Source organism: Leucopleurus acutus, assembly GCF_964270905.1.
Source record: "Leucopleurus acutus genome assembly, chromosome: 6".
NCBI classification, from domain to species: domain Eukaryota; kingdom Metazoa; phylum Chordata; class Mammalia; order Artiodactyla; family Delphinidae; genus Leucopleurus; species Leucopleurus acutus.
In genome coordinates, this window is record NC_139149.1 from 111,231,177 (window position 1) to 111,258,791 (window position 27,615).

At 37.8% G+C, this 27,615-nt stretch overlaps 1 protein-coding gene across 6 annotated transcripts in view; it reads left to right on the forward strand.

Moving 5' to 3' along the window:
- The window catches only part of DIS3L2 (DIS3 like 3'-5' exoribonuclease 2), a 374,902-nt gene that overhangs the window by 180,182 nt on the left and 167,105 nt on the right, over window positions 1-27,615 (forward strand). For all 6 annotated transcript variants that reach the window (XR_014326289.1, XR_014326290.1, XM_082841670.1 and 3 more), the window contains exon 9: window positions 8,193-8,366. Coding sequence is in view for 4 of the 6 variants with exons in the window: in XM_082841670.1 (XP_082697796.1) it covers window positions 8,193-8,366 (174 nt within the window). In the remaining 2 variants the exon portion in view is untranslated. The remainder of the gene's footprint in view (window positions 1-8,192; window positions 8,367-27,615) is intronic.

The window sequence follows — 27,615 nt, forward strand, 5'->3', positions numbered from 1 at the left end:
ATCAATTTACATTCCCACCAACAGTGCAAGAGGGTTCCCTTTTCTCCACACCCTCTCCAGCATTTGTTGTTTGTAGGTTTTCTGATGATGCCCATTCAAACCGGTGTGAGGTGATACCTCATTGTAGTTTTGATTTGCATTTTTCTAATCATTAGTGATGTTGAACAGCTTTTCATGTGCTTCTTGGCCATCTGTATGTCTTCTTTGGAGAAATGTCTATTTAGGTCTTCTGCCCATTTTTGGATTGGGTTTTTTTTTTTTTAATATTGAGCTGCATGAGCTGTTTATATATTTTGGACATTAATCCTATGTCCGTTGATTTGTTTGCAAATAATTTATCCCATTTGAGGGTTGTCTTTTCGTCTTGCTTGTAGTTTCCTTTGCTGTGCAAAAGCTTTTAAGTTTCATTAGGTCCTGTTTGTTTATTTTTATTTCCATTACTCTAGGAGGTGGATCAAAAAAGATCTTGCTGTGGTTTATGTCAAAGAGTGTTCCTCCTATGTTTTCCTCTAAGAGTTTTATAGTGTCCGGTCTTACATTTAGGTCTATAATCCATTTTGAGTTTATTTTTGTGTATGGTGTGTGTTAGGGAGTGTTCTAATTTCATTCTTTTACATGTAGCTGTCCAGTTTTCCCAGCACCACTTATTGAAGAGACTGTCTTTTCTCCATTGTATATCTTTGCCTCCTTTGTCATAGATTAGTTGACCATAGGTATGTGGGTTTATCTCTGGCTTTCTCTCCTATACCATTGATCTGTATTTCTGTTTTTGTGCCAGTACCACATTGTCTTGATTACTGTAGCTTTGTAGTATAGTCTGAAGTCAGGGAGTCTGATTCCTCCAACTCCGTTTTTTTTTCCCTCAAGACTGCTTTGGCTATTTAGGGTCTTTTGTGTCTCCATACAAATTTTAAGATATTTGTTCTAGTTCTGGGAAAAAAGGCCACTGGTAATTTGATAGGGATTGCATTGAATCTGTAGATTGCTTTGGGTAGTATAGTCATTTTCACAGTATTGATTCTTCCAATCCAAGAACATGGTATATCTCTCCAACTGTTTGTGTCATCTTTGATTTCTTTCATCAGTGTCTTAAAGTTTTCTGAGTGCAGGTCTTTTACCTCCTTAGGTAGGTTTATTCCTAGGTATTTTATTCTTTTTGTTGCAATGGTGAATGGGATTGTTTCCTTAATTTCTCTTTCTGGTCTTTTGTTGTTAGTGTATAGGAGTGCAAGAGATTTCTGTGCATTAATTTTGTATCCTGCAACTTTACCAGATTCATTGATTAGCTCTTGTAGTTTTCTGGTGGCATCTTTAGGATTCTCTATGTATGGTATCATGTCATGTGCAAACAGTGACAGTTTTACTTCTTCTTTTCCAATTTGTATTGCTTTTATTTCTTTTTCCTCTCTGATTTCCATGGCTAGGACTTCCAAAACTATGTTGAATAATTGTGGCACATAATAATTGTGGACATCCTTGTCTTGTTCCTGATCATAGAGGAAATGCTTTCAGTTTTTCACCATTGAGAATGATGTTTGCTGTGGGTTTGTCTTATATGGTCTTTATTATGTTGAAGTAGGTTCCCTCTATGCCCACTTTCTGTAGAGTTTTTATCATAAATTGGTGTTCAGTTTTGTCAGAAGCTTTTTCTGCATCTATTGAGATGATCATATGGTTTTTAGTCTTCAGTTTGTTAATATGGTGTATCACATTGATTGATTTGCGTATACTGAAGAATCCTTGCATCCCTGGGATAAATCTCACTTGATCATGGTGTATGATCCTGTTAATGTGTTGTTGGATTCTGTTTGCTAGTATTTTGTTGAGGATTTTTGCATCTATATTCATCAGTGATATTGGTCTGTAATTTTCTTTTTTTGTAGTATCTCTGTCTGTTTTGATATCAGGGTGATGGTGGCCTCATAGAATGAGTTTGGGAGGGTTCCTTCCTCTGCAATTTTTTGGAAGAGTTTGAGAAGGATGGGTGTTAGCTCTTCTCTAAATGTTTGATAGAATTCGCCTGTGAAGCCATCTGGTCCTGGACTTTTGTTTGTTGTAGGATTTTTAATCACAGTTTCAATTTCATTACTTGTTATTGGTCTGTTCATATTTTCTGTTTCTTCCTGGTTCAGTCTTGGAAGCTTATACCTTTCTAAGAATGTCCATTTCTTCCAGGTTGTCCATTTTTTTGGCATAGAGTTGCTTGTAGTAGTCTCTTAGGATGCTTTTTATTTCTGTGGTGTCTGTTGTAACTTCTTCTTTTTCATTTCTAATTTTATTGATTTGAGTCCTCTCCCTCTTTTTCTTGATGAGTCTGGCTAAAGATTTATCAATTTTGTTTATCTTCTCAAAGAACCAGCTTTTAGTTTTATTGATCTTTGTTATTGTTTTCTTTGTTTCTGTTTCATTTATTTCTGCTCTGACCTTTATGATTTCTTTCCTTCTACTAACTTTGGGTTTTGTTTGTTCTTCTTTCTCTAGTTCCGTTAGGTGTAAGGTTAGATTGTTTGAGATTTTTCTTGTTTCTTGAGGTAGGATTGTATTGCTATAAACTTCCCTCTTAGTACTGCTTTTGCTGTATCCCATAGGTTTTGGATCGTCGTGTTTTCATTGTCATTTGTCTCTAGGTATTTTTTGATTTCCTCTTTGATTTCTTCAGTGATCTCTTGGTTATTTAGTAACCTGTTGTTTAGCCTCCATGTGTTTGTGTTTTTTACGTTTTTTTTTCCCTGTAATTGATTTCTAATCTCATAGCGTTGTGGCTGAAAAAGATGCTTGATATGATTTCAATTTTCTTAAATTTACCGAGGCTTGATTTGTGACCCAAGATGTGATCTATCCTGGAGAATGTTCCGTATGCACTTGAGAAGAAAGTGTAATCTGCTGTTTTTAGATGGAATATCCTATAAGTGTCAGTTAAATCTTTCTGGTCTGTTGTGTCATTTCAAGCTTGTGTTTCCTTATTAATTTTCTGTTAGGATGATCTGTCCATTGGTGTAAGTGAGGTGTTAAAGTCCCCCACTATTTTTATGTTACTGTCAGTTTCCTCTTTTATAGCTGTTAGCAGTTGCCTTATGTGTTGAGGTGCTCCTATGTTGGGTGCATATATATTTATAATTGTTATATCTTCTTCTTGGATTGATCCCTTGATCATTATGTAGTGTCCTTCCTTGTCTCTTGTAACAGTCTTTGTTTTAAAGTCTATTTTATCTGATATGAGGATTGCTACTCCAGCTTTCTTTTGATTTCCATTTGCATGTAATATGTTTTTCCATCCCCTCGCTTTCAGTCTGTATGTGTCCCTAGGTCTAAAGTGGGTCTCCTGTAGACAGCATATATATGGGTCTTGTTTTTGTATCCATTCAGTGAGCCTGTGTCTTTTGATTGGAGCACTTAATCCATTCACGTTTAAGGTAATTATTGATATATATGTTCCTATTACCATTTTCTTAATTGTTATGGGTTTATTTTGTAGGTCCTTTACTTCTCTTGTGTTTCCCACTTAGAGATGTTCCTTTAGCATTTGTTGTAAAGCTGGTTTGGTGGTGTTGAATTCTCTTAGCTTTTGCTTGTCTGTAAAGATTTTGATTTCTCCATCGAATCTGAATGAGATCCTTGCCAGGTAGAGTAATCTTGGTTGTAGGTTCTTCCCTTTCATCACTTTAAATATATCATGCCACTCCTTTCTGGCCTGAAGAGTTTCTGCTGAGAAATCTGCTGTTAACTTTATGGGAGTTCCCTTGTATGTTATTTGTCGTTTTTCCCTTGTTGCTTTCAGTAATTTTTCTTTGTCTTTAATTTTTGTCAGTTTGATTACTATGTGTCTCGGCGTGTTTCTCCTTTGGTTTATCCTGCCTGCGACTCTCTGTGCTTCCTGGACTTGGGCGGCTCTTTCCTTTCCCATGTTAGGGAAGTTTTCAACTATAATCTCTTCAGATATTTTCTCAGGTCCTTTCTCTCTTTCTTCTCCTTCTGGGATCCCTGTAATGTGAATGTGTTTAATGTTGTCCTAGAGGTGTCTTAGGCTGTCTTCATTTCTTTTCATTCTTTTTTCTTTCTTCTGTTCTGTGGCAGTGAATTCCACCATTCTGTCTTCCAGGTCACTTATCCGTTCTTCTGCCTCAGTTATTCTGCTATTGATTCCTTCTAGTGTGGTTTTTCATTTCAGTTACTGTATTGTTCATCTCTGTTTGTTTGTTCTTTAATTCTCCTAGGTGTTTGTTCTTTAATTCTTCTAGGTCTTTGTTAAACATTTCTTACATCTTCTCGATCTTTGCCTCCATTCTTTTTCCAAGGTCCTGTATCATCATATCTGTCATTATTATGAATTCTTTTTCTGGAAGGTTGCCTATCTCCACTTGATTTAGTTGTTTTTCTGGGGTTTTATCTTGTTCGTTCATCTGGTACATAGTCGTCTGCCTTTTCATTTTGTCTTTCTCTCTGTGAATGTGGTTTTCGTTCCACAGGCTGCAGAATTGTAGTACTTCTTGCTTCTGCTATCTGTCCCCTGGTGGATGAGGCTATCTGAGAGGCTTGTGCAAGCTTCCTGATGGGAGGGACTGGTGGTGGGTCTTCTCTCAACATTCTTATTCAGCATCACATTGGAACACCTGCTAGTGTTGGTCGGTCTCCTGCAGAGGCGGGGGGGTGGTGGCTGTGGCTCAGCGTGGGGACAAGGACACTGGAATCCGGATTTTTATTTTTGTTTATTTATTTTGTTGCCGTCTTAGCCTGGCAGCTGCAATAGATTCAAAATAATTTTTTGATATGCATAGGAGGTCACTGAGTTTCCACCTTAGCCTGGAATCAAGACTTTAGAGGTTGAGCATGTAATTCTTTTGTTTCCACCCTCTTTTCAGGTTCTCCAGGTCTCTCACTGTTTCTGTGATCTCTTTGGTATCTTTCCAATAAATTACTTTTCCATCTGGAGTTAGTTTCTCATGCTTACAACCAAGAACCCAGACAAACCCATTAGTTTTAGGAGATGGATGTAGAGAATAGAACCTCAGGAACCTGTGAGAATAATTGTTTAGATGGGCTGGAGGTAACTCAGGTCCCATTAATTTTCAAAATATTAATTTCCAAAATGTCCTTCAAACTTCAGAGGTGACAACAGGTTCCCCAAATCCTCAACAGGAACTGCATTCTAGTGAACACAGGTCATAATGTTGTCAATTTGAAAATTAATGAGACCTGAGTCTTTAACTGTCTAGATTCTTGGTTGCAAACAGGAGAAACCAACTGTGGTTGGAAAAGGAATTTTTAGAAGGATACTGAAGGGCTCATAGAAACAGTAAGAGTCTTGAATGTCCTGAGAAAGTTATGGGTAGGAACAAAGGCCAGTCTGGAAAGCCAAGAACAAGAAGTTCAATCGTAGTCTTTTATCAGGATTAGTTTGGCCACAGTCATACAGCGTGCTGGCTTTCACACTAGTTTCACAGTGTACTAGTTTTCATAGAATTAGAGGAGTCTTCTATAAAGAGATGCCAGGCATTAAGTAGGAGGCTTCTGTAATGGGAATTGTAGTCCTTTGGTCCACTTACATGCAATGTGGAAGTCTTCATTTCTGATTTGTATGCCTTTCCTTTCTTTTTCTTGCTTTATGGTTCTCACTAGGACTTCCAATACCATGTTTAATACTATTGGTGAGAGTGAACACCCTTGTCTTCCTGATCTGGAGGAGAGCATTTAGTCTTTCACTATTAAGTTGAGGACCTTCCTGTTCATTACTCATTTGCTGAGTGTTTTGATCATGAATAGATGTTGAATTTTGTTAAATGCTTTTTTGCTTCTATTGAGATAATTGTATGTGTTTTTTCATTGTTTGCTAATTGATGAATTAAATTGATTAATTTTTGAACGTCAGACAGATCTTGAATTACTTGGTCTTGAATGTTGTATTATCGTTTTACGTATTGCTGAATTCTGTTTGCTAATATTTCATAAGAATTTTAAGTCTGTTTTTCATGAGGGATATTGATCTCATGAATCCTTTGTCTGATTTTGGTATCAGGGTAATTCTGGCTTCATAAAACTAGTTAGGAAGTGTTCTGTCCTATTCTGCATTCTGAAAGAGTGTCTATGGAATTAGTATTAATTCTTCCTTGAAGACTTAGTAGCATTCTCCAGTGAAACCATCTGGGCCTGAATTTTTCTTTGTGGGAACATTTTAAACTATGAATTCAGTTTCTTTAGCAGATAAAGGAATATGTAGGTATTGGTATCTGCTTGAGGAGTCTTAGGCAGTGTATGTCTTTCAAGGAGTTTACCCATTTCATCCAAGATGTTGAATTTGTTGGCCTAAAGTCATTCATAATTCCCTTATTATTCTTTTAATACTCAGAGGATCTATAAAAATGTTCTCTCATTCCTGATATTGGTAACTTCTTCCTTATTTTTCTTGATCAGCCTCACCAGAAGCTTACCTATTTTATTATCTTTTCAAAGAATCAGCTTTTGATTTTATTGGTTTTCTTTATTGTTTCTTCATTTTCTATTCATTGATTCTTATTTCTTTATTATTTCCTTCCTTCTGCTTACCTGGGATCTAATTTGCTTTTCTTTTTTCAGTTTTTTAAGGTAGAAGTTTAGGTCACTGACACATTTCTTCTTTTCTAATATGAGCATTTAATGCTGTAAATTTCCCTCAAAGCACTGCTTTAGCTGATTCTCACAAACATTGTTATGTTGTGTTTTATTCAGGTCAAAATATTTTCTAATTCTCTTTTTACTTCTTCTTTAATCCATTTGTTGGTTAATTTTCATATATTTGTGGATCTTCCAGATAGCTTTCTGTTATTTTTTTCCCATGTATTTTTGCTATCTTTGGCTTTTTGATGTGCTTTCTGGGAGATCACCACCTACATTTGAGGAGAAGGCACTGGTCTGAGCCACCATTGTATGTGAAATGCCTACAGGCCACCTGGAGCCCACAGGTCAACCTACAGGCTGCCTTGAGCCTGTGCTGGTGGGCAGGTGTATGTGTCAACAGTGGGCTGGTCTCTCTTGGCTGGCATATGAGAAATGGGGCCAGCCGTTCTGCCACCACTGCCATGTTCCAGTAGTGAGGCTGAAAATGGGAATTTGTTAAAAGTCTGCATGTAAGGCAACCACATCCCCAGTCCCACTCCACCACTGTGTACCTAAGAACTCTAGTAGCCAGGCATCTACCCTTATGTAGGAAACAGAATCTTCTTCAAAGAAATTGAATGGCCCCAGAGAAGACCCTAATGCCAGAGCTAAACTGCTTGCAGGAATTACTGAGGGTGGATTCCTGGATCACGCTGGTGGATGAGTAGACCTATACAATGGAGGAGGTAGCCTTCTCTGGTCTCCCCAGCACCCTCAACAAAGGCGGCTGTTTTGAGACTTATGTCACGTTTCCTTATTGGCTATCTGTATTCAGCACTTAACTTTAGACTTGTGGTCTGTATGTGGCATGCCAATACTTAGAAGAATCGAGAATTATCAATTTTGATATATGTGTAGATGTCCCACAGATAAAAGAGTGAGATCAGCCCTCTAAAAGATGGAATCCTACTCATAGCATCAGGACTGTCCTATTAAATGCAATCTTACTTTTAATGGACCAGTACCTTAAAATGCAAATGGTCGTTTGCGGGGTGACTGGATTAAAGATAATTTAAATTTTCTTCTTGGTATATTTCTTTCTTTTCTAACTTCTCTAGAGTGAACATATATTACTTTTGTGTTCAGATAAAATATTTTAAAACATTAAGGGAAAAATTAGAATTGTGAAATAAATAAAAACATGAGATCTAATCTAGTAAGCATGATGTAAGGTATAGGCACTGTGAAACTAATGATTTAACAGCAAACTGGGTTGATCAGAATTGTCTCTAAAGGTGTTTACAAGAGAAATAGGTGACAAAAGCTTTTAATTCCCCGTGAGTAACAACCTCCACAGTCCCGCGAAGGGCTGTCTGGCCCTACTCCCTAGGTCAGAATTCCTGAGGAGAGGTAAAGTTATACTGTAGTCATGGCGTTAACAGGGCAAGAGTATCCTCATCTCTTCTGCTTGGCCAGCCCCGTTCACTGATGGTGGTGTTCCTTCTGGGGGAGGGGCAGGAGGTTTCAAAGACTTTCCTACTACCCTCATTTTTAGAGGGGAAATGGGTCCCCTATGTTTCATTACTCACCAACATGCTTATTCCTGTCTGTCCTGTCCACAGGCAGCTGGCTAAGAGTCTTGGGCAGGCTGGGGAAATCGAGCCTGAAACAGAAGGGATACTAACAGAGTACGGAGTGGATTTCTCTGATTTCTCTTCAGAAGTTTTAGAATGTCTCCCTCAAGACCTGCCTTGGACAATTCCACCAGAGGAATTCAGCAAGAGAAGAGATTTAAGGTAAATATCTGAAACTCGTAAAGAACATCATGTTTCTTAGTATGAGTGTGTTTTGTGTTTGGTAACTGCAATCATTGTTGCTTTTGTTGTGGTCATCCATTTACAATGCTTGGTGTCAGTTTATTTATCTCTTGTAAAAATAAAATACAGTGTGTGTGTGTGTGTGTGTGTGTGTGTGTGTGAAAAAGGTAACTGAGGTGATGGATGTAAAAGTATCCTTCTTCTGGTAATCATTTCAAACAATGAATGTGTCAAATCAAAAAACAAAAAGCACATCATGTTTCTATCTTTCTGCCTTCTAACTGAGCTCTCCTGTGAGCTGGCCTCAGATATTCCCATCCTTCCACCAACATTCAAGTTCCGTACAATTGGGAACTAGGTGCTCTGTACCGGAGGTTGGCCAGTGATGGCCTCCAAGCTAAACCGAGCCCACTGACTGTTTATGTACAGCCTGTGAGCTAAGACTGGTTTTCATATTCTTAAATGGTTGAAAAAAATCAAAACAATAATTTTTCATGAAAATTATATAAAATTCAAATTTCAGCATTCATGAAGTTGCATTGGAACACAGCCATGCTTATTTGGTTATATATTGTCTATGGCTATTTTTTTGCACTACAAGAGCAGAGTTGAATAGTTGCAACAGAGGCCATATGGCCTGCAAAGCCTAAGATATTTGCTCTCTGGCCCTTTATAGAAGAAGTGTGCTGACTTCTCTTCTAGACCATGCTATTATAATTTCAAAAGGTGTAGTTGCCACCTTCTTTTCTCATTGCTATGCCCCATAGGTCTGGTCAAATAAAGACAGTGTTATCTGGTTAGAAATGCCTTCCTTTAAATGGGCCTCTTCAGGCACAGAGCAAAGGATTCAAGACTTCTGTGCTTGGAGCTTCATTTTAAAGCTTTACTTTTAGGTCTGGAATTTGTTGGAAAGGACTTTTGTGGTATTTTTTTAACAACATCTTCTTTGAAGATGTTTCTTCATTGTGGGATGTTAGTTCTTTTCTGATATTTCTCTTCAGAATTTGGTTTCAGTACTGGCATTCATTTTGGATGCCACATGGAGATATTTAGAACCAAGAAACTTTTCATACAACCCACTGAGGCCGTGGAAGGTTTTTTGCTAAGGTCATCCCGTGTCAGAGTCTTTTCCGCCACACTTGCGCACTTCATGCAGCTGAACTTATGATACCTTAAGCTCTTGGTGCCCATTACTCCACCTAGTTTGAGAATCCTCCTTTCCGGCTCCCTCTTGCTTTTGTATCTTTTAGAAATGTACTTCTTTTCTTTTCTTGCCGCGGGTAGGCAAGGAAAAGGAGTTGACAGTTCCCTTTCCTGCTTGTTAGTAACTCTGATGGAACACACATTATATTTGAAGTCAGTTAACTCAAGTTGCCTTCCCGGCTTTCAGCAGTAACCACTGTTCAGAGAACTCCTGGTCAGTCTTCTTGTCGGGGGTTTTGAGATCTTGAGTCCATAATCCTACTCTCTCTGAACCTTCATTTTCTCATATATAAATTGAGGGACTTGTTTTCTGAGATCTTTTCCTAAATCTAGGAATCTATTTAAAAATTTTTAATAAGAAAAGAAAGTTAGAATGGATGGCTGAATTTTATTGTTTGAAGTGTCAGTTAGTATAGCTATTCTGCAGTAGCTATTAAAAGCTATTAAAACATTTTAAACCTACTTACCCTTTCACCTAAAAACTCTATTTCCAGGAGTCCATCCTCCTCAAAGAAGTGTTTTAGGATGTACGTAAAGAATGTTCGTTGCTGCTTTATTATAAAAGTGACACTGCTGATGTCCATCATTAAAGGAATGGTTAAATAACCTATGTCATCTCAATAAGATAACATTCCCTGCAGCTGCAAAAAAGGAACCATTTCCATGTGGACTTCCTAAAAGGATGGCCATCATATATTGCGAAGTGAAAGAAGCAAGTTTCAGAACAGTATGAATATGAGCCTAGTTTTTTATAAAGTCAGATAATATGAAAACGATATAAATGTGTATGTACATACATATACATGTACACATAAAAGTATATTTGCAGAAAAAAAAGTTCTGGAAGGAAATGCATTGAACTGCCGACAGTGATTATCGTGTGTGGACTTCAGTGAAGTGCCTATCATTTCACTGATAGGGAGGCAATATTTTACGTTTCATTTTATAAATTACTCTGTTATTCAAATTGTTTAAAAATAAACCTATATAACTTTAAAAAATTATAAATGGAAATATCAGAAGAGAGAGGTGCTCAACCTTTCCTAGCCTGACTCCTAGCCTGCAGATGAATAATAATAAGGCATGCCAATAGTCCTAGAAGCCAGTGTCGCTCAGTTCCCCTCTCATGGCCCCGCCTTGCCTTTTTCTTTGGCCCCCATTGCCTTCTGAGTTAGACCACAGACTAGGAGGTCTTGCTCTGCAGATGTCTTCTGTTAAAATATACCTATGTGTCCTGCAAGAGGATCCAAAGATACAGGGAGCTTGTGGGATGCTCTCTGCTATTAGCACAGTAACAGCGATTTTTTATTTTTAATCACTTTAACTTCCAGAAACTTTTTACCTGCCTATTATCCTCTATAATTATTTCTCTAAAATTCAAATCGTATTCTTTTTTCTTTTCTTTTTTTTTTTTTTTTACTCCTTTGGCTTAAAATCTTTCAACTGCTTCCTGATGCCTAAAGTAGTAATCTCTAAACTTTGTTGAACATGCATTCCCTGTAACATATGTGCCTTTATTTTAAAATTACAAGTGTACTTACTACTTTACTAATTTATTATATACGCTATTAACATACATAAAAGTGGAAAAATGAGAAAGAAATACATTTTAATATATTTTTATTTTACTTTAAGAAGGTATAGAACACTGTTCATATTGTTAATCCTACTTTTGGTGAAAGCAATGTGATTGAATATTCTTTATTTTTTTATTTTGCTTTAACAACTTGCAGTGTGGAAATACAGAGGCCCGGTTGTAAGTTTTGTATATTTTGATACTTAGTTTTGGTTTTAATGGTTATCATAACTGAAAAAGATATCATATCTTAGGAAGAAGTGAGCTCAACTTACTAAATCATAATACTTATTTTTTAACCCTGTTCACTGATTATATTCAGACTCATTTTGAAATCCAGCTAATAAACTTCCATCTTTCATGATGTCAGTCAGTTCTTGTGGACTAATTGAAAGGTGTTGCATTTTTAGATTTTTTAAAATGATTTCATAATCTTCGATTATTCTTCAGTTGGCATCTTTAAAAACTGGTTATAAAATTCTGTTAGAAAATTTAAGTGTATAGATCTGAAAAGTTTTGTAGTTTTTAAGATTAGGTCATTTTAGGTCCCCAAATTGTATAACAATGGGAACATTTCAAAACATCCATTTTTAGAATTTTATATTAAAAACTTGAGTTTCTTGTTTTATTTTGCTTTCAAAAAGCAATAACTTTTTTTTTCTTTTTTTTTAATCGTTGTTAAAACATCACTTTTACATTGAAGGGACAGATTAAGTGTGTTTATTTTTTTCTAAGTATCTGCTATGGACCATATGATTGACAGTCATTGTTTTGAAATCATAGTGTGGCGGATGAATTCATGTTAGGAGCACAAGAAATGTCAGCTTTGCTATTTTCATGTTATTAGTGGTATTACTGTTATTAGTTCAATATTATCTTCAATCTGTGGATCTTTGCAATAATCTTTTTTAGCCACTTGCCTATTTTGTAAGGATTAATTTAGCTAAAACTAGATAATTTTCATAAATCCATGGTACTGGACATGCGTAAATACCTATTGTTCACAGTTGGCTGAAAGTATAGGAACCAACAGAAGTGCCAGTATCGTTCATTGCCTTTTGTGTTCTGGAACACCGACTCTCTTCTCACTTGAGGTACACCTCACTTACCACCTGATCCACATACCTTGTGAGGGTGCCAGCATTAATTCATGTATTTATGTAGTCACGGTTAATTTCTTTTTACAATAAAAAATAGAGAAATACTTAGTATGCTGGAGTGTTTGGAGCTGATTACCTTTTCCTTCTCTTTGACTGGTCTTTTAATAGATTGATTTCATTTTTCAATCAACAAATTTATGGAACACCATCCATGGGCAGTAGAAATTCACCAATGAACAAAAGTAGATGTGGTCTCGGTTCTTGCGGAACGCTCAGTCTTATAGTAGAGGAGCGTGAATCAAATGTTTTAAGCAATAGTCAAATATGGAATTGTAATGGAGGAGAGAGATACTTGGTACAAGAGTTTGTAATACTGTGATTTCTTCTGCTCAGAGGTCCAGTGCCTTCAAAGAGGTTTTATCAATATTACTTTTTCTAGGACTGTCAAAAGAACTAGAAATGAGTCCTAACACACACTAAAAAACATATGCTATGAATAAATAATATGTATTCTGGGAACTCCTAAATAAAACATTTTTCCTTTTCCTCCCTTCTCTCCTATATACATTTATTTACATATATTATTTATGTATCTCTCTGTAGAATATATGTGTGTATATATAATATATGCCGAGTGCTCAGTTAGTCACTGGAAATACAAAGACAAGTAAGGCCCAGCCCTTGTTCTTCATGACTTTACTGTTCCTCAGGGAGGCAGATTTATACTCAGATAAATTACAGCAGAGGATGGCAGGCGCTGTAACATTCATATGGACAAACTGGCAGCGTCCTTGGTGCTTGAGCTGAGATCTGAGAAATGCACAGGCATAGGGGGAACTAGAGTGACTGAAGTAGTTCTCAGTTCAGCGATAGGCTGTGGCTGCAGAAAGGGTGGTATGTTCCCCTAAGACTCCCAAATCCTGCTGTAACAGGGCTCTCACAACTCCAATGGTTTTGATAGCTTCTTGACCCCCTCTGCTGGGCCACCCTGCCGTGGAGCCTACAGTGTTACCCTGGCTCTAGCTACGTAAGGACTTCTACATACCCGTTTAGGTTTGGTATTTGAACGATTATATTTGGAACACAAAAGTTCCATCAATCTTTAAACCTCATAATCCAATTATGTCAGTAAAATTCCATTTTTTTAGTCCAGTGGAATTGGGGTAATATTTTGCGAACTGAAGTTGAGAGAAATAGTGTTTATTTTGAAAAGAAAAATAGTTGGTTAGCAGTTTTCAAGAAGTAAGGCTAGTGTGAACTCCTAGGGGCAACAATCTGGCCCTTCTGATTGGGAGTACTATTTTTCTGGACCTTCGGCTCCATCTCTGGAGAATTGCTGCTTGCATGGCCTACCCTGCAGCTCTCCTTAGCAGGGCATCTGAGGTTTAAAAAAAAAAAAAAATGCAGCGCCGATACTGCAAGCCTTTGGGGGTCAGGAAGAGAATATATCCAAGGACACTGCTTAAAGGGGGTTGCACCAGAAGTCCAAGAAACCCCAAGGTTATTTCTGAGACTGGCTCCAATTATTTTCAATTTCATTCATATTGTTTTGTTTCCTTTGTTATTAAACTGGAAACAAAGCTTAAAAGCTCAATTAAAGTGGAAAATGAAAACCTAAATTATTAGAGGGGGAAAATACCACCCTAAACTGATTTTTATATTTTAGTAGTATTGTGGAAGTTTGGATCATGTCAGTTTTCAGTAAAACTATGAGCTTCCTTGAAGGGGAGGCGGTTCCTACAGTTTTTCACAGGAGAACTTGTAGATATCTATTTCTTTACTATTCCCTCAATAAAAAGGAAGCCCAGTGACCTCCACCGGACCATTACAAATGTGAAACTTGGCATATAAAATTGCTTGCTCTAAATTTTCCAATAGCTTTTATTTTTTTCCATTTAATGTCGTTCTGCCAACTAGTGATTTTATTATTATAAACAGGACATTGTATTCACTTTTAAGAAGAAATATGAAGCTGGAGGTAAAATTACAAACTGCAGCTTCTCGGCTGCCAAAACAGAAAACAATGAGCTAAAAATACCGAGCACAGAAAGGGTGCTGTGGCGAGAAATACTGAAGTATCTTCAAGACTGAACTGTTCTAGATAGACAGAAATTTCCTCTCACTCCAGGTAAAACCAACCTTGAAATAGCAACTTGAAAGGAGAGACATATAATACTAAGCTCTTTCAGGTCAACGCTTTTGTGGGAAAGCTTTCAAACATAACTAACATTAAATGACCAATCTTGCTGTTTATGAGGAAGTCCAATCTGATTAAATTGCCATTTAGAAAAGGTTCCTCTGGTTAGGGAGTGTGGCAGCATAGAAAGAGCACTAGAAGTTAGGGACTGGCTGGGTGACCTTGGACAGGTCAGTTAAATTTGGGGAGACAGAGAGAGAGAGCAGTTTCATCTTTTATAAAATGGATTATTTGACTAAGTTAGGATTTTCCACAAGGTGTTGGTAGGTCACAAGCTCTTTGGGATTTTAATAGGTGCCGTGGAGAAAAAAGATTCTGTGGCCACCCATTTTTGGAAAACAGTGGGTTAATAGATTTCTTATATTTTTTTGTGGATCATCTCACGGAACTAGTGTTCCTTAGAATACACTATGAAATTGCTAAACTAAATATTTCAAAATGTATTAGCTCTAATGGTGTATAACTGTGTTTGAGATGTCCTTTTCTGAATTATTCAGAGCAGACTTCTTGGATTTGAAAGAAAATGGTATTCCATTGGTAACTATCTTCCACATTTATCTGACAAATATAGACGGTGCCTCACTGTGGGCAACAGAAGAAATTCAAGGACAGCGCTTTCAATCTCAGCTCTTCCATTGTCAAGGGAACCCCTTCTTTCCTTGCCTGGTGAGAAGCAAGATTAAATTGTTCTGCATTGGGCTTCCCTGGTGGCGCAGTGGTTGAGAGTCCACCTGCCGATGCAGGGGACACGGGTTCATGCCCTGGTCTGGGATGATCCCACATGCCGCAGAGCGGCTGGGCCCGTGAGCCATGGCTGCTGAGCCTGCGCGTCCGGAGCCTGTGCTCCACAACAGGAGAGGCCACAACAGTAAGAGGCCCACGTACCGCAAAAAAAAAAAAAAAAAAAAAATTGTTCTGCATTAAATGGGGGAAGTTGTCATTGTCATTTGAAACTACTGGCAACGTTATTCCCTTCATGTAAATCCCAACTCACTGTTTATGAAAATACAAGAAACTCATAGATAATAACAAAGATTAATGGGTCCGAAAGTAGACCATTTGTGGATATTCTTAATTGTAAGTACTTGAGTAGTTTGTCAACATAAAATTTATATTGATAAATAGCAGTAAATCGTAGAGAACACAGATGGTCAAAGATCAGTAGATTTTATCTGAACAGGTGGAAAAATGCCTATTGACAGAGGAGACAGTATTTGAACTTGTACTCACAAATAATTTTATAGCATTGTGGAACTATGAATGCACAGGAAAGATGATTAATTTCTATAATTCTAAACACATAAAATCTGTTTGGAAATTATACTGTAATGATAAGAAAAAATTTTTTTGTGTGGGTGGCCTAGGATTTGGAGTAAACTAGTGAGATTTAGGGATAGTTAAATGTCAGAGTGGCAAAGTCTCTTCACTGTTTTTTATATTGAGATATTCAAATGCAATAAAATTTACCTCTTTTACTGTACAATTCAGCAGTTTCTTGGGCAGTCTAAAGATTATGCAACCATCACCTCTATTCCAGAACATTTTCACCGCCCCCCAGAAGAAATCCTATACTTATTGGCAGTCACTTCCCCTTCCCTCTCCTCCCTAGCTCCTAGCAACAACTAATCTACATTCTGTCTCTATGAATTTTCCTATTCTGGACATTTCATATAAATGGATTCCTATAATAAGTGGCTTTTTGTATCTGGCTTCTTTTACTTGGCATAATGTTTTCAAGGTCCACCCATGCTGTAGCACAGGAGTCCCCAATCCCTGGGCTGCGGACTAGTAGCGGTCTGTGGCCTATTAGGCACTGGGCCGCACAGCAGGAGGTGAGCGGCGGGTGAGTGAGCAAAACTTCATCTGCCGCGCCCCATCGCTTTCATTACCGCCTGAACCACCCCCCCCCCGCCCCCCACCCCCATCTGTGGAAAAATTGTTTTCCACGAAACCGGTCCCTGATGCCAGAAAGCTTGGGGACCGCTTCTGTAGCATGTATCAGGACTTCAGTCCTTTTTACGGCTGAACAGTATTCCATTGTATGGATATACCACATTTTATTTACCCATTTGTTGATGGACATTTGGGGTGTTTCTACTTTTTAACTGTTATAAATAATGCTGCTGTGAATATTTGTATACAGGTTTTTGTGTGGACATATGTTTTCAGTTCTCTTGAGTATATACCTAGGAAGGGAATTGCTGGTTCATGTAGTCAGTCTGTATTTAAACTTCTGAGTAACTGTCAAACGTTTTTCCAAAGTGACTGCACAATTTTACATTGCTACCAGCAGTGTATGACGTTCCATGGTCTCACCAGCAGTTGTTATCTGTATTTGTAATTATAGCCATCCTTATGGGTGTGGAGTAGTATCTCATTTTCAGTTTGTTAAAAAATCTTTTTCAGCTTTATTAAGGTATAGTTGACAAAAATTGTATATATTTAAGGTGTACAATGTGATGGTTTCATATAAATATACATTGTGAAATGATGACCACAATTAGATTAATTAGCATTCATTACTTCATGTAGTCCTTTTTTTTTCCTTTCATCTCCCCATCCCCCTCATTGTGGTTTCAATTTGCATTTTCCTAGTGACTAATGATTCTAATGTGTTTTCGTGGGCTTATATGACCATCTGTGTATCTTCTTTGGAGAAATGTCTATTCAAATCTTTTGCCCTTTTAAAAACTGGATTGTCTTTGTATTGTTGACTTGTTAGTTTATATATTCTAGATACCAGTTTTTTATCACATATTTGATTTGTAAGTATTTTCTCCCATTTGTAGGTTGTCTTTTCACTTTCTTGATGCTGTTCTTTGAAACACAGAGGTTTCTAAATTTGATGAAGTCTAATTTATCTGTTTTTCTTTGGTTGCTGGTGCTGTTGGTGTCATACCTAAGAAACCATTGGCTAATCCAAAATCACAAAGATTTGCACTTGTTTTCTTCCAGGAGTTTTATAGTTTTAGCTCTTTCATTTATGTTTATGATCCATTTTTAGTTAATTTTTGTATATGGTGTGGTATAGGTGTCAAACTTCATTATTTTGCATGTGGATATGCAGTTGTCTCATCACCTTCATTAATGTTGAAAAGATGGTTCTCTCCCTATTGAATTGTCTTGGCACACTTTTTGAAAATCAGTTGACCATAGATGTATATATTTATTTCTGGACACTGAATTCTGATCCATTGATCTGTATGTCTATCTTTATGTCAGTACCACACTGTCTAGATTTCTGTAACTTTGTGGTAAATTTTGAAATTAGAAAGAGTGAGTCTTCCAACTTTGCTATTTTTTCTCCCAAAGTTTTTTGGCTATTCTGGGTCCCTTGCATTTCCATATTATTATGAGGATCAGCTTATCAATTTCTGCCACCCCAGAAGAAAAAGGAGCCTCAAATAGGGATTGTGTTTAACCTTTAGATCAATTTGGGGTGTACTGTCATTAAATCTTCCAAACCATAAACATGGGATAGTTTTTCCTTTATTAAATCTTTAATTTCTTTCAATGATGTTTTATATACTGAAAAGTATTCAAAAGTATATAAGGCTTACACTTCTTTTGTTAAATTTATTCCTGTGTTTTTTTCTTTTTGACGTTATCACAAGTGAAATTTTCTTAATTTTATTTTCAGATTCTTAATTGCTAATGTATAGAAATAAAATGATATTTCTATAAAAATCATGTAACCTGCAACCTTACAGAACTCATTTTTTAGCTCTAATAGTTTTTTGTAGATACCTTAGGGTTTTTCATATTTAGAAGATCATGTCATCTGCAAATAGGTACAGTTTTATACCTTCCTTTCCAATCTAGATGACTTTTATTTCTTTTTCTTACTCAGTTGCTCTGGCTAGAATTTCCAGTACAATCTTGAATAAAAGTGGCAGCAGTGGACTTCCTTGACTTGTTCTTGATCTTAGGGGGAAACCATTCAGTCTTCACCACATTAATTATAATGTGAGCTTGGGGGGTTTTGCTGAAGGCAGTTCCTTCTGTTCCTAGTTTATTGAGTGCTTTTCTCATGAATGCTGTTGGATTTTGTTGAGTGGTTTTACTGTGTCTGTGATTTTTGTCCTTTATTAATATATTTAATTGACTTTTACATGTTGAACCTACCTTGCATTCTTTTTTTTTTAACATCTTTATTGGAGTATAATTGCTTTACAATGGTGTGTTAGTTTCTGCTGTATAACAAAGTGAATCGGCTATACATAAACATATATTCCCATATCTCCTCCCTCTTGCATCTCCCTCCCAACCCTCCCTATCCCACCCCTCTAGGTGGACACAGAGCACCGAGCTTATCTCCCTGTGCTATGCGGCTGCTTCCCACTAGCTATCTATTTTACATTTGGTAGTGTATGTATGTCCATGCCACTCTCACTTTGTCACAGCTTACCCTTCCCCCTCCCCATATCCTCAAGTCCATTCTCTACATCTGCGTCTTTATTCCTGTCCTGCCCCTAGGTTCTTCAGAGCCATTTTTTTTTTTTTTTTAGATTCCATATATATGTGTTAGCATACAGTATTTGTTTTTCTCTCTCTGACTTACCTCACTCTGTGTGACAGTCTCTGGGTCCATCCACCTCACTACAAATAACTCAATTTCGTTTCTTTTTATTGCTGAGTAATATTCCGTTGTATATATGTGCCACATCTTCTTTATCCATTCATCTGTCAGTGGCCACTTAGGTTGCTTCCATGTCCTGGCTATTGTAAATAGAGCTGCAACGAACATTGTGGTACATGACTTTTTTTGAATTATGGTTTTCTCAGGGTATATGCCCAGTAGTGAGATTGCTACCTACTAGTAGTGGGTCATATGGTAGTTCTATTTTTAGTTTTTTAAGGAACCTCCATACTGTTCTCCATAGTGACTGTATCAATTTACATTCCCACCAACAGCACACAACCTTGCATTCTTGATTATGATGTGGGATCCTGGGCTTCCCTGGTGGCGCAGTGGTTGAGAGTCCGCCTGCCGATGCAGGGGACGCGGGTCCGTGCCCCGGTCCGGGAAGATCCCACGTGCCGCGGAGCGGCTGGGCCCTTGAGCCATGGCCACTGAGCCTGCGTGTCCGGAGCCTGTGCTCCACAACGGGAGAGGCCACAACAGTGAGAGGCCTGCGTACTGCAAAAAAACAAACAAAAAAAAAGATGTGGGATCCTTTTTATGTTGCTAGATTTTGCTTGCTAGTGTTCTTTTGAGGATTTTTGCATCTGTATTTCTAAGGGATCATGGTCTGTAGTTTCCTTTTGATATCTTTGTCTGGTTTTTGTTTGAGGATGATACTGGTCCCATAGAATGAGTTTTAGAAGAGTTTGTGAAGAATTGGTGTTAATTCCTCTTTAAATGTTGGGCAGAATTTACCAGTGAAGCCATCTTGCTCTGTGCTTTTCTTTATGGGAAGTTTTTGGTTTTTTGGCTTTTGTTTTTCTGTTTTTTAAAAATTAATTCAATCTCTTTACTTGTTATAGGTCTATTGAACTTTTCTACTTCTTCTTAAATCAGTCCCAGTAGTTTGTATCTTCCTATAAATTTGTCCTTTTTATCTTGGTTGTCTAGTTTTTTGGCATTCAACTGTTCATAGTATTCCCTTATAATTCATTTTATTTCAATAAGGTTAGTAGTAATGTATTCTCTTTCTTTTGTGAGTTTAGTAATTTGAATTTTCTCCCTTTTTTTTCTTGGTCCATCTACCTAAAAGTTTGTCAACTTTTCTGATCTTTTCATATAACCAACTTTTGGGTTTGTTTATTTTCTCTTTGTTTATCTCTTCTCTAATTTATTTCTGCTCTAGGCTTTTTTCTTTCCTTCCTTGCTTACTTGAGTTTAGTTTGCTCTTCTTTTGCTAATTTTTTAAGGTGGAAGTTTATGTTAACTGAATTCAGCTCTTTTAACTTTTTTGTATAGGTATTTACAAGTATAAATTTACCTCTAAGCATTGCTTTGGTTGCATCTCATACATTTTGGTAAGTTGTGTTTTCTTCATGTATCTCAAAATATTTATTTATTTCTCTTGTGATTTCTTCTTTGACCCGTTGGTTGTTTAGGACTGTGATATTTAATTTCCATAAATTTGTGAATTTTCCAAGTTTCTTTTTGTTATTCATTTTGAATTTAATTCCATTTTGGTTGGAGAATATACTTTGTGTGATTTCAGCCTTTTGAAATTTATGGAAACTTGTTTTATGGCCTGGAGAATGTTCCATGTCCACTTGAAAAGAATATGCATTCAGCTGTTGTTAGATGGGCTGTTGTAAAGATAGCTTTTAAATTTAGAAGGTTGATAGTGTCGTTCAAGTCTTCTGTTTCCTTTCGATCTTCCATTGTTTTCTCTGTTATTGTTTTCTCTGTTATTGTTTTCTCTGTTTTCTCTGTTATTGTTTTCTCTGTTATTGTAATTGTTTTCTCTGTTATTGAAAGTTGGGCATTGAAGTCTCCAACTATTACAGTTGAATCGTTTATTTCTCCCTTCAGTTTGGCCAGTTTTTGCTTCATATATTTGTTGTTAGGTGCATATATGTTTATAATTGTTAGATCTTCCAGATGGATTGATCCTAGTTATAAAGTGTCCTTTTTGTCTTGAAGTCTATTTTGCTATTAGTTTAGCTACTCCAACTCTTCTTTTTATTACTGTTTGCATGATATATCTATATCATAAAGCTATGCCTATATCTCTTGCATTTTAAATAATGTGGAACCTCTGAAAATCAGATCACCTTCCCTACCTCCCTAAGATTTGTTATTGTCACTGTTTTCCCTTTGTGACATCACTGAACTAATTCTGTCGCCTCTATATTCTTTGTTGTGTGAAGTCATGGAAGTTTCTGCTCTGCTAGCTTAGTGGTCAGTTAATGAGTGAACAGAGATTTTCTTATATGCTTGGAACCAGTAGTCTCCCAGCCTTTACTGAGAGCCTCTGTGCATGTATTGGGGCATACCTTCAATGCTCAGACACACACTTTACAGCTCTACTTCCTGGAAGTCTTCACTTCCTGCTGTACAGAGCTTCAGGGTCAGCCAGAGGTGAGAACTTAAGGCCTTACCTGGTCTCTCTGGGGCATGTGCACAGCCTTATGCATGTGTGTAGCTGTCTCGACCCCCAGGAATGTGTCAGGCCTTTGCAAAGACCTCTGTGGACACCTTATCCCCCAGCTTTAACTTTCAACGTTTTTGGTTAGCTTCTAATTTTCCATCTGTTACCACTGCCTCAGAAACCTGTGATATTAAATAATTGCTGCTGATTGTTTTTGACAAACATCCCTGGGGATATAAGGCTTTTTGCACAAGAGCAAGGTGTGAGTCAGGTCAAAGTAATGTGAATGGGGCTTTTCAGGGAGCTGCCAGACAGCTCCCATAAAGACAGGAATGAAGATTTTGGTGAGCTTCTAGATCTGTTCTGCCCCACCAGTGGCTGCTGGGCTGCCAGTTTTCACCATAATTAGAAAGCTGTTGGTTTTCAAGGCTACTTCAGAGCTGGGACATGGGAATAAAGCAAGTAAAAACCTTACAAAGCTCACTGTTCTAATTGAAATTTATCGATTTCTCTTGAATAAATGTACATCAGATTTTTACAAGCCTTTGGTTAATTTCAGAATCATGAAAAGGTTGATTTTAACAATTTTACCAATGTTATTAATGCTTGTATGGAGTGGTGGCTTTTCAGAGGTCCATACTCCGCCAGTCCCCGATGTCACTCTGAAGTCTCTTCATTTTTTAATGCCAGGGTTGGAGCTAAAAGAAGACAACTTCCAGCAGAAAGTTTTAGGAAAGAAACAAGCCCCTGCTGAACATAACAGAGAGAGGAGAAAGAAAGATAGAATTTGAAAATAAGAGCCATGAGAAGTAAATAATTGTATGGGCAAATCATTCTTAAGATTTAGAAATGTTGGGTAGCTTGACACTCACATCAGTGCAGTGACATTATCAACTTTATTGATAATAGGAAAGGAGGGGAATAAATTTCTTAGCTTTCCCTGCAGTATCTTGTTCTACACTTAACCCTTCATCTTTCCCCAAACGATTTTACTCTATGATAGTTCTGTTTCTCGCCCTTTGCTGCATTTCATCCATTTTTCTGCAAGGGCCCATCTTAACCACTGGGAAGCTTTTGCCATCTCACTGTGGAAAAGCTAGTCATGCCCCACTCTGCTTTCCCTTGACCGTTTGTTCACACCTATATTATAGCACTTGCCATTCTATATTTCTAACTTACCTGTATGTGACTCTCTCTTCCTGATGGATAGCAGAGTCCTCAAGAACAAGAGCTAGGTCTTACTTGCCTTTCTGTTTCTAGAAGCTAACTCAGTATGTGGTATATAATAAATCATATATGTAAATAAATATGTATAGGATAAAAGAAGGGAGAAAAAAGACAAAGAAGGTTTTATTTAGAAGTTTGCAGAATATGTGTTAATTTATTCAGTATAATGTGTTTTTAAGCAAGGGTAGGATTCATTCCTGTTTCTTTTTGATACTCCTGGGAAAAAGAATATAGATAAAACACAGTCCAGCGCCTTCAAAGAAGTTGCTGTTTAAGATGTTTTCCTACCTAATTTTCACACTAAATGAAATGTTAAAATTACTATAATAAAATGAGGCACAACTTCTGTTTCTGACAAAGATGGCATATACCCATCCTTCCTGGCCCCTCCTCTTATAACTAAAAACATGGACATAGCACAACAAACAAGCATAGGAAGATTCTGAAAGGGGGGGAAAAAAGGTGGATTGCCTAGGGGTCTCAGGACTTGAGGAATAGCATGCCAGTGATCCCCTGGTTTTCTTATTGTCTCCTACATATCCTAGATAGGGTACTGTAGAAATTACCAACCTGGAATGGCCAAAAAGCACAGGAAAAATAACCCCCAACAGAAACCTTTCTCCTCTAGCCAAAAGAACAAGAAAAGCGTGTCTATCAACAGAAAACCTTTTTAGCAATGCTCACCGTACTCCAGCCAAACACCAGTGGAAAAGACACACACACACACACACACACACACACACACACACACACACACACACACCCATAGTTTCTGTTGGGCTGAGCAACACATTAATATTCTACATCCCTTCGCCCCATCCTATCTCATAAAATCACTCAGCAATGCTCCAATTCCCCCACTTGGTAATGTCTGTGGAGCCATGCAGTGACTTAATCTTCCATTGTGTCTGCCACATGAAGCTGACACTCTGATTCCTACTTTGGGAGGTGTCTGCAGACCTGAGCAGGGAGCTAATCTTCCATCCCCTGCACAGGAGAAGCAGTTGGTGGTGCCCTAATTACCCTGCCAGAGTAGTGTCAGTGGAACTAAGTAAGGAACTGTCCCTCCTTCCCCTTCTCAGTGGAAGCAGGCATGCTCCAGTTTCCCTACTGTGATAGCGTCACTGGGGCCAAGCAGGGAGCTGACCCTGTTTCCCATCCAGTGAAAGCAGGTTGTGTTTCCTCTGCATGGGTAGTATTGGAAGAATTGAGAGTAGAGGGCTTCCCTGGTGGCGCAGTGGTTGAGAGTCCGCCTGCCGATGCAGGGGACATGGGTTCGTGCCCCAGTCCGGGAAGATCCCACATGCCGCGGAGCGGCTAGGCCCGTGAGCCATGGCCGCTGAGCCTGCGTGTCTGGAGCCTGTGCTCCACAACGGGAGAGGCCAAAACAGTGAGAGGCCCGCGTACCGCCAAAAAAAAAAAAAAAAAAAGAATTGAGAGTAGAGCTGATCTATCCCTTGTCCAGCAAAAGTAGGTATTTCCAATTGTCCCTTGAGAGTAGTACCAGCAGGTTCCAGTGGTGAGATGAGCCTCCATTCCTGCCTGGCAGCAAAGTGACTTGATGAGTCAGGGCTGATCACCACAACACCCGCCCCTGGTGTCAGTGGAACCCAGTGCCAGCTGAGCCTCTGCCTTCTACCAGCATAAACAAAGTGGTAGGAGAGGGATAGTTGGCACTCACCTACGTTTCTCTCCTAGTGTCAGCAGGGATTTGAACTTCTGCTCCCAAACTGTAGTGACAAAGCAGTATATATCGGACTTTAGCTTTCCCTCTTCCTGGTGGCAGTGGGGCCTAATGGGGAGCTAAGCTTATACCCGTACTTGGAGGCAGTGAGACAGTGTGAACTGGTGCCCATCTTTCATGGGAAGATGTCAGCAGGGCTGAAAGGAGAGCTGAATGGCTACCTACCATCTGCAGTGAGGCATTTTGAGTCAGTGCTTCACTTTTGCTGGGCAGATAGCAACAGGGCCCTGCGGGAAGCTGAACATGCACACCTGGCCCTAGTATGACACCTCTGTAGGGGACTGCTCACTAAAAAAAGATTAAATAGGACCCAGAGTCCCATAATGTAATATCCAGAATGTCTAGGATACAGCTGAAAATCACTCGTCAGAACAAGAACCGGGAAGATCACAATATGAATAAGAAAAGATAGTTGATATCAAAACCAAAAGATGAATCAGATGCTGTGATTATTTGACAAGGATTTTAAAGCAGTCTTTATGAAAGTGCTTTAACAAATAATTATAAATTCTCTTAAAACATGAAAAAATAGAAAATCTCAGCAAAGAAATAGAAATTCTAAAAAGAGAACCAAATGGAAAATATTGAAGTGAAAAATACCCTCATCAAAAGAGAAAACTATCCAGAGCTCAATAGTAGATCAGAGATGACAGGATAGAATTAGTGAACGTGAAGACAGGCTAACAGAATTACCTAGCCTGAGCAACAAGGACTTATGGGATAATAATAAAAGAGCTAACATTTGTATCACTGGATTCCCAAAATGAGAGAGTGAATGAGACTGGAAAAGTAGTCAGAGAAGTGATGGTTGATAACTTGCCAAATTTGGCCAAAGACAAGCCCACAGATTCAATAAGCTGAGCCTACCCCTGTAAAGAAAAGCACACTCCTCCTGTGTGTCCTCTGCTCTCAATACTTGACTACAGTGCTACTTCGCTTCTGATACCAGATGTGTGTGTTTTCCACACATCAAGCAAGTTTGCAACACCCGCTTGGTATCCTGTAGTTTAACTCAGTTCTGATACTATCAACTAGATTACTGGTTTATTATGAAAGGATGTAGCTCAGGAACATCCAAATGGAAAAGATGCACAGAGAAGGTATGTGGGAAGGGAGTGCAGAGCTTCCATGCCCTCTTTGGGCATGCCATCTTCCCAGCACCTCCACATGTACACCAACCCAGAAGCTCTCTGAACCTCATCCTGTTGGGTTTTTCTGGCAGCTTCATTCCGTAGGCATGATTGACTAAATCATTGACTATTGGTAGTTGAACTCAATCTTCAGCCACTCTCTCCCCTCCTCTGAGGTTGGGGAGTGGGGCTAAAAGTTCCCGCTCTCTAACCACATGGTTGGTTCCTCTGACAACCAGCACCCCCCCACCCCCATCCTTAAATGGTTTCCAAAAGTCACCTCGTTAACATAAACTCAGGTGTGATTGAAAGGGATTTGTTATGAATATCAAAAGACACCTTTATTGTTATCATTTAGGAAAGTCCAAGAGTTTTAGGATCTCTGTGCTGGAAGCAAGGGTGAAGACCAAATATATACTTCTCATTATCAGTCACAATATCACAACCCCAAACAGCATAAACCCAAAGAAATCGATGCTGACACATATCATTTTAAACTTCTGAAAACTAAATACAAAGAAAGAGACTGTGAAGTAGAGAGAGGCTGCATTACTTTTAGGGGAGCACCAATTCAAATGGTATTAGTTTCTCATTTGAAACCATGGAGGCCAGAATGAAGTGGCACAACATTTTTCAAGTACTGAAAGAAAACAATTGTCAACCATGAATTCTGTTTCTGGCAAAAAATATCCTTCAGAAATGAAGAGGAAATAAAAAAATTCTCAGACAAAAAAAGCTGGGAGAATCTATTGCCAGCCAAATTATTCTGAAAGGATAACTAAAGTTCTCTTTAAAAAAAAGGAAATGATAACATAAGGCTTGGAATTTCAGAATGGAAAGAACATCAGAATGAGTAAAAATAGGAGCAAATATAAACTATCCCCCTCATGAGTTTCTTAAATCATAAATTATAATACCAACTAATGTAGTGATCAGTGTCATGTGGAAAAAATACTTAAGATAATTATACTTAGAATGGGGAGAGGATAAAGGAGCCTAAGTGGAATTAAGGTTTCTACACCTCACTCAAGGTAGTAAAATGTTGATACGGGTAGACTGTGTAACTTATGTATATTGTTGTACCTAGACCAACCCCTAAGAAGACTATACAAAGTGATATATTTTAAAAACTTTATGAATAAATCAAGGTGGAATCCAAAATATAAATGTGTATTTAAACTATAAGAAAAAGAAAAACAGTAATGAGAAAGAGAGGAAACAAACAGAAAACAAAACATAAAATGGCAACTTAACCCATAAAATATTAATAATTACCCTTAAATGTAAATGTCCTAAATATACCAATTAAAAGGCAGAGATTGGTGGGATGGATTTTTTTTTTAATGATGTAACAATTAGATGTCTACAACAAACTCATTTCAAAGACTGTAACGTAGGTAGGTTTAAAGCAAAAGGATGAAAAAAAGATATGCCATGCAAATACTAATTTAGAAAAGCAAGAGTGGCTATATTATTATCAGATAAAGTAGACTTCAGGACAAAGAAAATTACTAGGGACAAAAAGGGTCATTACATAATATTAAAAGGATCATTCCGCCTAGAAGACATAATGATCTCAAATGTAAATGCACCCAACGACAGAGTCTCAAATTACATGAAGCAAAAACTGTGATAGGGCTGAAAGGAGAAATAGATCCACAATTATATTTGGGTACTTAAATACCTCTCTCAGAAAATCAGAATTGATACAGAAGATCTGAAGAACACAATCAACCAGTAGACCCTAATTGAGATATACATATAGAACACTCCACCCAACAATAGCAGAATACATTTTTTTTTGGCATGATGGGGTATTCACCAGGATGAACCATATCTTGAGTCATAAAAGACACCTCAACAAGTGTAAAAGAAATGACATCATGCAGAGTATGTTTTTTAACCACATAGAAATAAACTAGAAATCCATAGTAGAACAGCAACAGAAAAATCTCTAGGCCCTTGGAAAATAAACAACACACTTCTAAATAGTCCCTTGGTC